This window comes from Halichondria panicea, chromosome 11 (assembly GCF_963675165.1).
Source record: "Halichondria panicea chromosome 11, odHalPani1.1, whole genome shotgun sequence".
NCBI classification, from domain to species: Eukaryota; Metazoa; Porifera; class Demospongiae; order Suberitida; family Halichondriidae; genus Halichondria; species Halichondria panicea.
In genome coordinates this window covers 1,272,396-1,285,804 of record NC_087387.1, presented here as the reverse complement: position 1 = coordinate 1,285,804, position 13,409 = coordinate 1,272,396, and the positions used below count along the sequence as shown (strand labels likewise).

General features: G+C 43.8%; 4 protein-coding genes across 4 annotated transcripts; all 4 read left to right on the top strand.

The window, feature by feature from the left end:
- Positions 1-1,802: 1,802 nt before the first annotated feature.
- LOC135344310 (DNA replication licensing factor MCM6-like) lies at positions 1,803-4,281 on the top strand. The gene is made up of 7 exons (XM_064541477.1): positions 1,803-1,877; positions 2,291-2,371; positions 2,595-2,804; positions 2,954-3,059; positions 3,276-3,479; positions 3,816-3,949; positions 4,192-4,281. Exons 1-7 carry the CDS (start codon positions 1,803-1,805, stop codon positions 4,279-4,281), a joined length of 900 nt encoding a protein of 299 aa, XP_064397547.1.
- A 686-nt stretch (positions 4,282-4,967) lies between these two features.
- LOC135344309 (tripartite motif-containing protein 3-like) lies at positions 4,968-7,664 on the top strand. The gene has a single exon (XM_064541476.1). The coding sequence runs from the start codon at positions 4,968-4,970 to the stop codon at positions 7,164-7,166; it is 2,199 nt and encodes a 732-aa protein (XP_064397546.1). The 3' UTR covers positions 7,167-7,664.
- Positions 7,665-7,695: 31 nt separating this feature from the next.
- LOC135343630 (uncharacterized) lies at positions 7,696-9,779 on the top strand. The gene is made up of 4 exons (XM_064540601.1): positions 7,696-8,102; positions 8,377-8,499; positions 8,735-8,950; positions 9,150-9,779. Exons 1-4 carry the CDS (start codon positions 7,968-7,970, stop codon positions 9,456-9,458), a joined length of 783 nt encoding a protein of 260 aa, XP_064396671.1. The 5' UTR covers positions 7,696-7,967; the 3' UTR covers positions 9,459-9,779.
- Positions 9,780-9,886: 107 nt separating this feature from the next.
- On the top strand, positions 9,887-12,378 carry LOC135343623 (E3 ubiquitin-protein ligase TRIM45-like). The gene is made up of 2 exons (XM_064540594.1): positions 9,887-9,976; positions 10,079-12,378. The coding sequence occupies exon 2, from the start codon at positions 10,101-10,103 to the stop codon at positions 11,370-11,372; it is 1,272 nt and encodes a 423-aa protein (XP_064396664.1). The 5' UTR covers positions 9,887-9,976; positions 10,079-10,100; the 3' UTR covers positions 11,373-12,378.
- Positions 12,379-13,409: the final 1,031 nt, after the last annotated feature.

Sequence of the window (13,409 nt, the reverse complement as noted above, 5' to 3'; positions counted from 1 at the left end):
TCAACGTCCAAAGTGGGTACTCTGCTACGCATCAGTGGGCAAGTGGTACGGACGCACCCTGTCCATCCCGAGCTGACCAATGGAACGTTCCTCTGTCTCGAGTGTCAGACGGTCATCTCTGATGTTGAGCAGCAGTTCAAGTTCACACAACCAACAGTGAGTGCTTCACATCATTAATATAATGTCTTAGTAAAGTCTAGTAAAGTCAATTATGTGTGTGCGTGTGTGTGAGCAGAACTCAATTAAATGTCCCCTGTCAACGCAGAAGATTTTAATTGTAGCCATGGCAGTTTCAAGTGTCCTGTACGTACAGTCGTACAGCAAGTATGCTATCTTGAGCTGTTAATTACACTAAAAAAGCCACACCCTCTCATAACCATCCCCAGAAACCACACCCTCTCATACACCTGTGTTCATTTCCCCAGGTATGTAAGAATCCTAACTGTCAGAACAGAAGACGGTTCATGCTTGATGTCAATGTCTCGCGGTTTGTTGACTTCCAGAAAGTGCGTATCCAGGAGACACAGCAGGAGCTGCCACGAGGCTCCATCCCCCGAAGGTGAGGAGGGGGAGGGGTCTCTATGCTCATTATATTGTATTGCTGATGTTAAATTATTAATGTGAGCATCAGTTGAGCTACCGTTTTATGCCTTTAGTTAGTGTATGCATCTACATGCAGTGTATACACAATTTGAACTGACTTGGCGTTTTCAAATTTGGCGACCTTCGGTAAAATTCACCATTATTAGCCACACTTTGTTAGTAGAATAGTTGATAGTTTCATCAGATCTTGGTAAGATTGGATACGATGGGCCCCTATTTCACCTACGTATCTTCATCCCCAGTCAGCCGCCATTACTGATCTTCATTGTACGTTCTCCCCTTCAGGCAATGATGAGGTGAAGCGAGGTGTTCTACTGATGCTGTTCGGTGGTGTTCCCAAGACAACTATGGAGGGGACTCATCTCCGTGGAGACATCAATGTGTGCATCGTGGGGGACCCGTCCTGTGGCAAGAGCCAGTTCCTCAAGTGAGTGTATTATGTTATTTGTGTTGAGGTTGACCTTCATAATGTTGTCATAACTTTGTTATACTTAACTCAAATTCAAAATTTCATTGCCGGGATTCCTTGTTAAAAAGCGCTTCTATCTGTATGCTGCAGAGCTGATAAGCTCCAACCAGCTAGAAGTAGACTTCAGTTTGTGTCATCACGTACACACCGTTACTATCCCTTGCACTACTCACTGTACAGGAGAGTGGAGGAGTTCAGTCCTCGTGCAGTGTACACTAGTGGCAAGGCCTCGACAGCAGCTGGACTCACAGCTGCCGTGGTCAAGGACGAGGAGAGTCACGAGTTTGTTATAGAGGCTGGCGCTCTCATGCTCGCTGACAATGTGAGCTGACTCTCATAATTATTATACTTGCTTGTACACATCCATAAAGTCGTATCTAGGCTGTTTACACATGTATGTATATAGGTATAGTTAATACTGTATGTGTTCTGCTTTGAAATGACGAGGATTACCTTGAATTTGTTACCAGTAGCAGATAATCATGTTCATATGTAGCTAATGTACAGTTAGTACATACTAATTTAAATGCCCTCCCCCTGCAGGGAGTTTGTTGTATTGACGAGTTTGACAAGATGGACCTGAAAGACCAAGTAGCCATTCATGAAGCCATGGAGCAACAGACCATTTCAATCACCAAGGCTGGTGTCAAGGCAACCCTCAACTCGTACATCCATCCTAGCTGCGGCTAATCCGATTGGTGGTCGCTATGACCGGTCAAAATCACTCAAGATGAACATCCAGCTCACTGCTCCCATCATGTCACGCTTTGACCTCTTCTTCATCATAGTAGACGAATGTAACGAGGTGTGTGTACCAATTGACCTCTAATGTACCCTAGCTGCAACTGTGCAACGAAAAGCAAAATCATAATTAACCCAAGTATGGAACTAAAACTATTTTCTGGCTATCTAATTGAATTATGGTTTTGTTGTCTACACTGGTATGTCAATGTGTATGACAGGTGCACTGTTAGTGGTGGTTTAGTGGGTGAGTGCTCTAATATCTGCATGAAGACACGCTTTAATTAAGCGCTGTAGAATAGCTGCCTTTATTCCATTTTTTTAGCCATGTGGGGTTCCTATGTGCAGTTTTTCTATTCCTGTTCCTTTTTTGCCATTCCACTGCCATGATTATTATAGTGTAGCAAAAATATGCTGTTATTTGTATTTGTGACACCTTGACCTAGTGTGTTGATTGATGCTCCCCCTCCTCCACAGGTGACTGACTATGCCATCGCTAGGCGTATTGTGGACCTCCACAGTCACAAGACAGAGGCAGTGGAGCGTGTCTATTCCCTCGTGAGTGGTGCGGACGTGGGGAGGGTTGTAGTTACGGCCTGAATAATATACCAGCCTTTTTGCTTGAATAAGTTATGGTAAATTTGAAGTTCTTCGTTACAATTATCGTAAAAAACCGCGGAGATACGTGGTTTTTAGATGGTGTACTATATTAGCTAGTATAGGTAATTGATCAGTTGCAAATCAATACGTCATTGTACCACTGTGACCCCGCCCCCTTCAGGAGGAGATCCAACGCTACGTATTGTTTGCTCGTCAGTTCAAGCCTCGTATCAGCCCCACCTCTGGTGAGTACATGGTGGAGCAGTACAAGAAGTTACGGCAGAGAGACTGCTCGGGCGTGGCTCGATCGTCATGGAGAATCACCGTGAGACAGCTCGAGAGTTTGATACGACTCGCGGAGGCCATGGCTAGGATCCACTGCTCTGATGAGGTGTGTGGAGTGTGAGAGGTGTGAAGAGTGAGGGTGTGTGTGGGTGTAGAGTGGATTTTGTAGGTGTGTGTACAGAATACAACTTATGATTTGTTGGATATTATATTATGATGGTCATCAGGTTCATTACATGACTATACATGCCTCAGGTACAACCCAAGCATGTGAAGGAAGGCTTTCGTTTGCTCAATAAGTCCATTATTCGTGTGGAGACTCCTGACATCAACTTTGACGAGGATGAACAGATCATCAATGGTGGGTGGTCTCATTATACTGTGCCCTTTAACATCAAGTTATAATTATTCCCTTGAGAAAATAAATTCTGGCTGATATTAAATGTGCTTAACAATTACTTTTAGACCAAAGGCTAGTAATAAACGGGGTGTTTCGCTAGCAAACTTACTTGAGCGTCCATAACTTTTCTCAATTTCTAGCATTTTCATAACTTTACACACATGTGCATTACTGTAGGCAATGATGAGGACTGCATGACCAATGGTGAGAATGGTGTCAATGGCGAGAATGGAGTGAACGGCCACACTCCAATAGACCAATCAGATCCATCCACCCAACCGCCGGTGAAAACCAAGAAGATACGAGTTACGTATGAGGAATATCGTATCATCTCCAACCTGCTCATCCTGCACATGCGTCAGAGCGAGGAGGCAGACAAAGGTGCAGCTGTCAGTAGTAAACCCCTCTATAGCGGACACCTTTGGGGAACAATTAAGTGTGGGCCCTTGTTGACTGAGGGTTTGTTTAGTACACAGGCTGTTTATTTGGCGTGGCCTTTATATCTGGGTTAGCCTTTCTTCATGAGTGGCCATTAAAAGGCTGTAGTGTTGATTGCTGTATGTACACTGATCACTTCAGCTACATTATGTTTGTTAGTAACTATATACATTACGACTTGGCTTTGATTTATACCCACTGATTGTGACAGTTTGAAATACATGCTTTGGTGTGATAGAGGTATTGATGCTACATCAAGTACACTCCTCCCCCCTCCAGATTCTAGCGGAGTTCGTGAAGGTGACCTAGTGAACTGGTACCTGAAGGAGGTGGCTGATGATATAGAGAATGTGGAGGAGCTGACGGAGAAGAAGCTCCTCGTGGAGAAGGTCATCGAGAGACTTGTGCAACATGTGAGTCAATCATGAGTGCACGTGCAGTTAGCCTCGTCTCCATGGGCCCATTTGTCTCTAATGTAAAGCTAGGTGGAAAGTTTTACAAAAAGTACATGCATGGTCCTCGTAGCATTTGTACATGATTCTTTTCGCAGTTTGTTCGAGATTTTGTGTACTAGTAGTGTTTTGGTATGTGCGTATTGCATGCTGATTAAAACGATACTTTTGTGCTTAATTAGAATTGCGTTTTTTGTGTGTAGGACCACATTCTGTTGCCGTTGGTGATGGGGGAGGAGTCAGACGAAGATTCATTCCTGGTGGTTCATCCCAACTACGTCGTTGAGACATGAACACATCGAACATTAGTTTGTTCAACGACTTATAAACTTGGCAAACATTTTTACCAGTTATATACATGTACATGTATTGAACACATACTTATAATTATGCATTCCTCAATATTTGTGTACCTAGTACGCTGATAATTATAATTTTAAATTGAAAGATACCAAGACAGCTATTTAATAGCCTAGCCTCCTACAAGGCCTCCATCTTCAGTGTGGCCTGGGATCAAGGCATCTCATGCCCAGTGCTCAGGGAGATATCAATGTTGCTACCATAGAATTTTTGTAAATACATGTACATGTACTTTCATATTGAAGAAAGTGTGGGCCAGTGTTGAAACAAAAAAGTGGGCGTATCTGGTCAGATTTATAACATTGTGTAATATGGGCGTAGCATGTACCAGTACAAGGTACATGCAAAACAAAGGCTTGTGTAATTGTTGAAATTAAAGGATCTAGGAAGTTCTTATAAATAGTAGGTAAGTTTTTTGGGGGACCCGTTTTTTCAACTAGCTGCAGAGGTCTAGCTTAGCTTGACCTAATTGATCACTTAGTGCAAAATATTATTCACAGATTCAACATTCTTGTATACTCAATTTCTAGGGAAGTTGCTATTTAATTTTTTATATTAGAATATAGTTTCATGCTTTTATAAATGTTGTACAAATGCATTCCCCAGATCTTAACTAACGATGGCTGAAGGACCTGATCCAGTTGTTGCTGATCTCGAGCAAGAAGTGACCTGTGGCATCTGTCATGACCGCTACCAGGAGCCAAAGCTGCTCCCTTGTTGTCACTACTACTGCAAGCAATGCATCCTCACACTCTCCAGTCGCTACCGACCCAACCAGCCGTTCCCCTGCCCCGACTGTCGTGAGCCCACTCTATTGCCAGACAACAACCCAGACAGACTGACCACTGCGTTCTTTATCAACCGGATGAAAGCACTTCACTCGAGGATGGAGAAAGCCCATGGCAAGTTGGAGACCACTTGTGAAATGTGCTCTGGGGGAAAGGCCACTGCATTCTGCCGACAGTGTGTCAATTTCATCTGTGAGGATTGTGTAAGACCTCATCAACGTATGAAAGTGTTTGCTACACATATCGTCTCCACTCTGGACGAGCTCAAACAAGGCGGAGTCAAAGAACTAACATTCGAAAACCCACCACCCCCAAAATGCAAAGATCACGAAAAGCCAAAAAAGATTTTCTGTTTCGATTGCAACAAGCTTATCTGTCGAGACTGTATCGTTATTGAACACGCTGGACACAATTACGAATTTGTAAAGAAAGCCGCCCCCGCAACTCGCAAAAAGCTGACGGAGCACCTCTCCCCACTCAAGAACCTACTGCCTGATCTGAGCACCGCTGTGAATCAAGTGAAAGGAACTAAACAGAAGATCCAGGCCCAGAAAGAACTGACAGAGAGACAAGTGAATGCCAAGTTCCAGGAGCTACATGATATTCTCAATCGATGCAAGGTCCGTGTTTTACGAGAATCTTCTGCTTTGGCTGATTCAAAGATGGAGAAGCTGACAGTTCAAGAGAAGGGTCTGGACCTGTCCCTGGGCACTGCTCAGAGTTTGATTGACTTTGTAGAGCGTACACTGGAGAATGCAAGTGATGAAGAACTGATTACGATGCAAGAGCAGGTGGTGAGTCGAATCGATGCCGAGGTGTTGAAGCGAGGGAAGGAAGCAGCCAATCCTGATCCAGTGGAGAAAGATGATTTTGGAGTCGAAGTGTTTGTTTGTGAGGATCTCAAGAAGTTGTGTGAGAACAATGTGAGAGTGTATGATGGTAAAGTGGATCCAGCAAAGTGCACTGTGGAAGGAGATGGAGCTAGAACTGCTGAAATCGATAAACCTAACAATTTTTCGATTCTTGTGGAATGTAATACACAATTAAAGCATCCTACAATACAAGTGGTTTTAAAATCGCTAGTTGATCAATCATCTCAACAGCTACAAGCAGTGCCTGTGAGGGGTGGAGTGTACAGCGTTGAGTACACCCCTAGGATACGTGGTCGACACCACCTCCTGATCTCAGTGGATGATCAGCCCATCCCAGGAAGCCCCTTCTCTATGTTCATTAAAATACCCCCCACCAAGCTGGACAAACCAGTGAAGGTGATAACAGGAATCAATAACCCTCGGTATATGGCATTTAATTCGTTAGAAGAACTGATTGTAACTGACGGTAGTGGTGATGTTTTGGTGTTTGACAAGAAAGGAAAACAAATTCAAATCTTCAGCAAATCAAAGCATGGGGTTGACAATATCTATGGTATGGCAGTAGACAAGGAGGACAACATCTATGTCTGTGACTGCAGCAAACACTGTGTGTACAAGTTCAACAAAAGAGGAGATCTACTGAAGAGGTTTGGGACGAAGGGAAGTGGTCCAAAGGAACTCAACTGGCCTCGAGGGATAGCAGTCGCTGGTGATCAAGTGTTTGTGTGCGATCAAGACAATCACAGAGTCCAAGTGTTGACGACAGAACTGGAGCCAGTCAAGCAGATTGGTTCAAAGGGAACTGGTAATAGACATTTTAACCACCCAGAGGATGTTGCAGTGGACAATGAACAAATGATGTATGTCACTGACTATGGTAATCATCGTGTTCAAGTGCTCACTATGGATGGTCGGTTTATTCACTCGATTGGAAAGAAAGGAAGTGGACAAGGAGATCTGTCTGACCCGTATGGTGTGTGTGTCACTGGTTTTGTTTATGTTGCTGAGGATAGTAACAATCGTGTGTTAGTGTTCACTAAAGACGGTCAGTTTGTCACATCATTTGGTAATGGTCATATCACTGATCTTTATGGAGTAGCTGTGGACAGTGATGGTTTTGTTTATGTGCGCAGTCAAGAATCTGTTGTTATATTTTAGTTGTGTGTAGCAATCTGTGTTTTATGTGTATGTACTGAGAAGCAGTTAGTTGTACTGACGATCTTTACCTGCCTGCTGCCAATTTTGGGAAAGATCGTTTGTGATTGTGTTATGATGATCTTTACCATCTTATTACAAGTGAAAATGAACAAGTACCTAGCACACTCTGTATCTGAAGTTGCATCAGTTGCATGGACCCATTATACAACTACAGAGAGAGCAGAGCCACTGCTTGCAAGACTCCACTATCAATCAGATCTCGATAACCTCACTAAAAGTGACAATCTCAATGAACAAGATTGAAGTATATACCGGTACCCACTGATGACCAACCAAGCTCTGAAGATAGACCATTTGACCCCTACACGGCCCAGTCCCTAGTTTGTGAGCTCAACAACCAGGTGATGATGTCTCAAGCATTAGCAGCAGAAGCCACGTTCATTACACAGCAAGCTACATTTGAGGTACAAGATCAGCCCCTCCCCCCAGAGGATGAAGTCAGAGAAATGCAAGTCCCCCCCCCCCCCCCCGGAAAATATTACGATAGAAACTATTGTATCACAAAACACCACACGACAGCAAAGTGATGAAGTCATAGCAATGCAAGACAACTCTCTGCAGTATTTGGCCGAATATATGGTTGAAAAATTTCCGTATCGTGTGCTTGTGCTGCCAAGACAAGGTTCACAGAGGTCACCAGTAGAGCACATCCAATGGACACCACTATAGACGAACCTTCACCCAAAGAGCCTACAATGGATACACTATTATTGTCCGACACAAGGAGACCAATTGTCAACAATGTCATTGCAAGTACTGCATGTGAACAGTCCTGACCGTGTCTGGATACAGCTGGCTGAGTACCCAGAGCATGACCTGGAGGAGCTATCAGTTGCCATGACCACCAGTGACCCCAACACTATGAGCAGAGGCGAGGTCAGTCAAACTACCTTGGCCCTATCATTTTATTATTCAAGACATTAATATTGTCCCTTTGTAGATAATTTATTGTCCATTAAATTTAGTGCGCATTATATTTAGTTGGTGCAGAAAAGTAAGTTTAGGGACGACAGTTCATTGTCAACTAGTGTGCTTAAATGTGTCAGAGGTTTCTCTGTATATAAGGTACATGTTGTGAGAGGCAGAAGAGTTACATGTTGCTTTGAGCATGTGCATTCATGGATGGCTTTTTATACGGAACATTCTGCAGTTGATGGTTGGACTGTATTGTGCTGTGCTTGTGAGTGTTGGAGGCACTCAAGAGAGAGAAGAGGATGGCTTCTACAGGAGAGCTAGAGTGACAGAGGTCAATCGACCACACTATATTGGACAGGTGAGTGGTGTGCCTGTTGCTCAATAGAGCCAAGTTTTGTAGCAATTATCCTTCAACATCATCTTCCATAGTCTATAAACTGTGTAGCTCTGAATAGAGTGAATTTCTAGGATAAAATACTTGCTTCTAAAATTACGAATGATATAATACGCCGGGGGAAGCTACATTATAGACAAACGTGATTACCAATCATTTTGATCATTTGCTTGTTATCTCCCCACCTGTGTGTATACAGCCTCAGGCTAGACTGGAGCTGATAGATTGTGGCTCAACGATGCACAGTGTGTCACTACGTAACCTCTACAAGCTCCCCCACGGACTGAGAGTGGGCGTGGTCCCTCCCCTGGCCCTCCCCACGGCTATTGACGGCCTCTACTCAACATTCAATCACGGAGAGGAATGGTTCCCACTGGACAAACAGCTACTATGGAAACACCTACGACACAAAATGGTGAATATAGTGTAGCGAAAGGCTTCTGTGAAGTAGCTGCAGTTTAGAAGGAACTTTTTGTGGTTGCACTTAGTCCCCCCACCGTCTGATAATAAGTGCCTATAAGTAGAACTAAAACTGTAGACTTTGTAAATTGTGTATATAGTATGTGTTTTATAGTGTGTGCATTTTGTTCATGCTTGCTTAAATGTGACTACAGGTGTTTGCCAAGGTTACCAGGAAACCATCCGGGCTACAAGTTGGTGTCGTCGATATCTACTATGATCGTGTTGGCAAGAACAGAGTAACTAACCTGCTCCTCACTAAAGGACTATACCTCAGCTCCACCTCTCTGCTAGCTGAGACCACACCCACACCTCAAACCACCCCCTCACAAGCAGTAACCACTCCCCCACGATCATTACTATCTCGGCTCAGTTACCTACTAAAGAAATCAAAACAATTCATGACCCTCAAAACAGAAACTATTTGTGCACTAAAGAGACATCATCAATGTCAGCTGTACTAGCACCGACAAACTTGTTTAATGGTGTCAAAGTGTCTACTTGTGAGAAAGGAGATTGTAAGGAAGCTGCCAATTGCTGGTATCAAGATGCCCCTCTGGAGAGAGCCTCGTTAAGCGGGAAGGACTCCTGGTGTAACGAGTCTGATGAGTGCTGTCATAGCGACCCACGTCGTCTGAGCAGCAAGTCCCTAGTGTTGACAAGTGATTATCATTTGAGAACTGAAGATGATGACTGGACTAGCTATTATAGCCTAACTGCAATTATTATCTGTACTGTATATATGACTGTGAAGAAGTGTGGGCGTATCTCAGATTACATATTTTCGCGAGTATTAATTTCTGAGTAAAATCCCAATTTGTTTTAGAAAATGCAATGAATCTCATTAAAACACTAATATTATAGCGCTGGTGAAACGCTATGAATAACATTAATTTTACATAACTTAGAGCTTACTGCTACTTCAGTTCATAGCTTACTTTGACCATATGCTTTAACCCTGGAAAGCTTTTTCTGATTGTAGGTAAGACTTCATACAGTAGCTGCAGAGGTATAGACTATACTATAGTACATGTATATAGCTAATTATACAATATTCAACATTCTACACAATTGCATTCTCCAGATCTGAGAAACAATTTCTAACGATGGCCGAAAAACCTGATCCAGTTGTTGCTGATCTCGAGCAAGAGGTGACCTGTGGCATCTGTCATGACCGCATCCAGGAGCCAAAGCTGCTCCCTCGTTGTCACTACTACTGCAAGCAATGCATCCTCACACTCTCCAGTCGCTACCCACCCAACCAGCCGTTCCCCTGCCCCGACTGTCGTGAGCCCACTCTATTGCCAGACAACAACCCAGACAGACTGCCCACTGCGTTCTTCATCAACCGGATGAAAGCACTCCACTCGAGGATGGAGAAAGCCCACGGCAAGTTAGAGGCCACCTGTGAAATGTGCCCTGGGGAAAAGGCCACTGCATTCTGCCGACAGTGTGTCCAGTTCATTTGTGAGGATTGTGTAAGATTTCATCAGCGTATGAAAGTGTTTGCTACACATATCGTCTCTACTCTGGAACAGCTCAAACAGGGCGGAGTGAAAGATCTAACATTCGAAAGCCCACTACCCCCAAAATGCGAGGATCATGAGGAGCCAAAGAAGATTTTTTGTTTCGATTGCAACAAGCTCATCTGTCGAGACTGTGTTGTATTCGATCATTGTGACCACAAGTCAGAGTTAGTTAAGAAAGCCGCCCCCGAAACTCGCAAAAAGCTGACGGAGCACCTCTCCCCACTCAAGAACCTACTGCCTCATCTGAGCACCGCTGTGAATCAAGTGAAAGGAACTAAACAGAATATACAGGCCCAGAAAGAACTGACAGAGAGACAAGTGAATGCCAAGTTCCAGGAGCTACACGATATTCTCGATCGATGCAAAGTCCGTGTTTTACGAGAATCTTCTGCTTTAGCTGATTCAAAGATGGAGAAGCTGACAGTTCAAGAGAAAGATCTGGACCTGTCCCTAGGCACTGCTCAGAGTTTGATTGACTTTGTAGAGCGTACACTGGAGAATGCAAGTGATGAAGAACTGATTACGATGCAAGAGCAGGTGGTGAGTCGAATCGATGCTGAGGTGGTGAAGGAAGCAGCCAATTCTGATCCAGTGGAGAAAGATGATTTTGGAGTTGAGGTGTTTGTTTATAAGGGTCTCAAGGAGTTGTGTAAAAACAACGTTATTGTGTATGACGGTACAGTGGATCCAACGAAGTGCACTGTGGAAGGAGATGTAGTTAAAAATGCTGAAATCGATAAACCTGCTTGCTTTTCAATCAATATACACCAGCCACGACAATTTTCAAAAGCTAAAGCAACTTTAAAATTGCTAGCTGATCATCTCAACAGCTACAAGCAGTGCCTGTGAGGGGTGGAGTGTACAGTGTTGAGTACACCCCTAGGGTACGTGGTCGATACCACCTCCTGATCTCAGTGGACGACCAGCCTATTTCAGGAAGCCCCTTCTCTGTGTTCGTCAAAATACCCCCCACCAAGCTGGACAAACCTGTGAGGGTGATAAGAGGAATCAACAACCCTCGGTATATGGCATTCAACTCATCAGAAGAACTGATTGTAACTGACTGGAACGGTGATATTTTGATGTTTGACAAGAAAGGAAAACAAATTCAAAGCATCAGCAAATCAATACATTGGTTTGGCAGTATCTCTCGTGTGGCAGTAGACAAGGAAGACAAGATCTATGTCTCTGGCAGCAACAAACACTGCGTGTACAAAAGAGGATATCTGCTAAAATGGTTTGGGACAAGGGAAAGTATTCTAAAAAAACTCTACTACCCTCAAGGGATAGCAGTCGCTGGTGATGAAGTGTTTGTGTGCAATCGAGGGAATCACGGAGTCCAAGTGTTGACGACAGAGCTGGGGCCAGTCAAGCAGATTGATTTAATGGAAACTGGTAATGACCTACCAGAGGATGTTGCGGTGGACAATGTACAAATGGTGTATGTCACTGACTATGGTAATCATCGTGTTCAAGTGCTCACTATGGATGATCGGTTTATTCACTCGATTGGAAAGAAAGGAAATGGACAAGGAGATCTTTCTGGTTCTCGTGGTGTGTGTGTCAGTAGTTTTTTTTATGTTGCTGAGTATACTAACAAGCATGTGTCAGTGTTCACTAAAGATGGTCAGTTTGTCACATCATTTGGTAATGGTCATATCACTTCTCTTATGGAGTAGCTGTGGACAGTGAGTGGTGGTTTTGTGTATGTGTGCAGTGAAGGATCTGTTGTTATCTTTTAGTGTTTTGTGGTTGTCTTCACTTTGTTACTTACCTTATTTGTGTGTGTGCAGTAGCATATATCTGTGGTTTTGTAGTCTACCAGTATATATGTGTATATTGTTTATTGATTGAACGAATTTATGAACTTTACGTAAAAGTAATAGCATAACTAAGATGTGAGTCAAATACAGTCAGTGCACTATTCCACTAGTGCCGTCAGTTGTGCTGCTGTGGTGGGCGTGATGGGTGTGATCTGAGCAGTGTCTGTGTCTGCCAGTACGACTCCCACCTTTGACCAGCGTTGCCATGGGCACCAAGTCAAGTGTGCTGATTGTTAGCGTAGATAGCCTATTCCTCAGATTGGGAGTTGGCAGCTGGTGCTCTGTGTGTGTGTGGGGGGGGGGGGAGAGTGTGTGCATGTGGGGGGTAGGAGTCAGTGACAGATATAGCAATAGCCTTGACTCTTCTATCTACAAATACAAATATAGTGCAAGCTCAGCACCATACTTATAGCGAACCCTCACAAAAATACACCCCCATGAAGTACAGCACATATAGCACAATATACCAGCATCAAAATTAATGTGTGTGCATGTGGGCGGTTACAGATACTAGCAATAGCCTTGACTCTTCTAATTAAATGCAAGCTCAGCACAATGTTCAAGGAGGTACAACGGGCGCAGTGCAGCTCAAGCAATTAGCCTGATTACACTCAGCAATAACAACAACATGTGGGCAGATAATCCGAGACTAATTGCTAGAGATGCACCGAGCGTGTCGTACCTCTTCTGCAGTAGCACAGTGCATCAACAATGGTACACAACAATAGTGATTGGAATGCCGAGGTAATGAATATGATGACTGTTATAGCAACACAATCTGGTACATGTACATACCTTGTTTCTCAGTATGCAATGCTACTGAGAACTCGAGGAGCACCCTCTGACAACGTATCCATGACAACAGGCTCCAGCGTATCATAATCAGGACCATCCTCATCATCACTGAACAAATTGTCTTGTGATTCTGCCGTCTCTTCAAACTGAGCTGTCTTCCTCGGTGGAAAATGGCTGAAGATCTCTTCAAAGACGATCCTCTTATCTTTGCCCCTCCATTAGACAGTGGCTCCCTCGCAGTCCCTCTATCAATACTCTCTGTCACTGT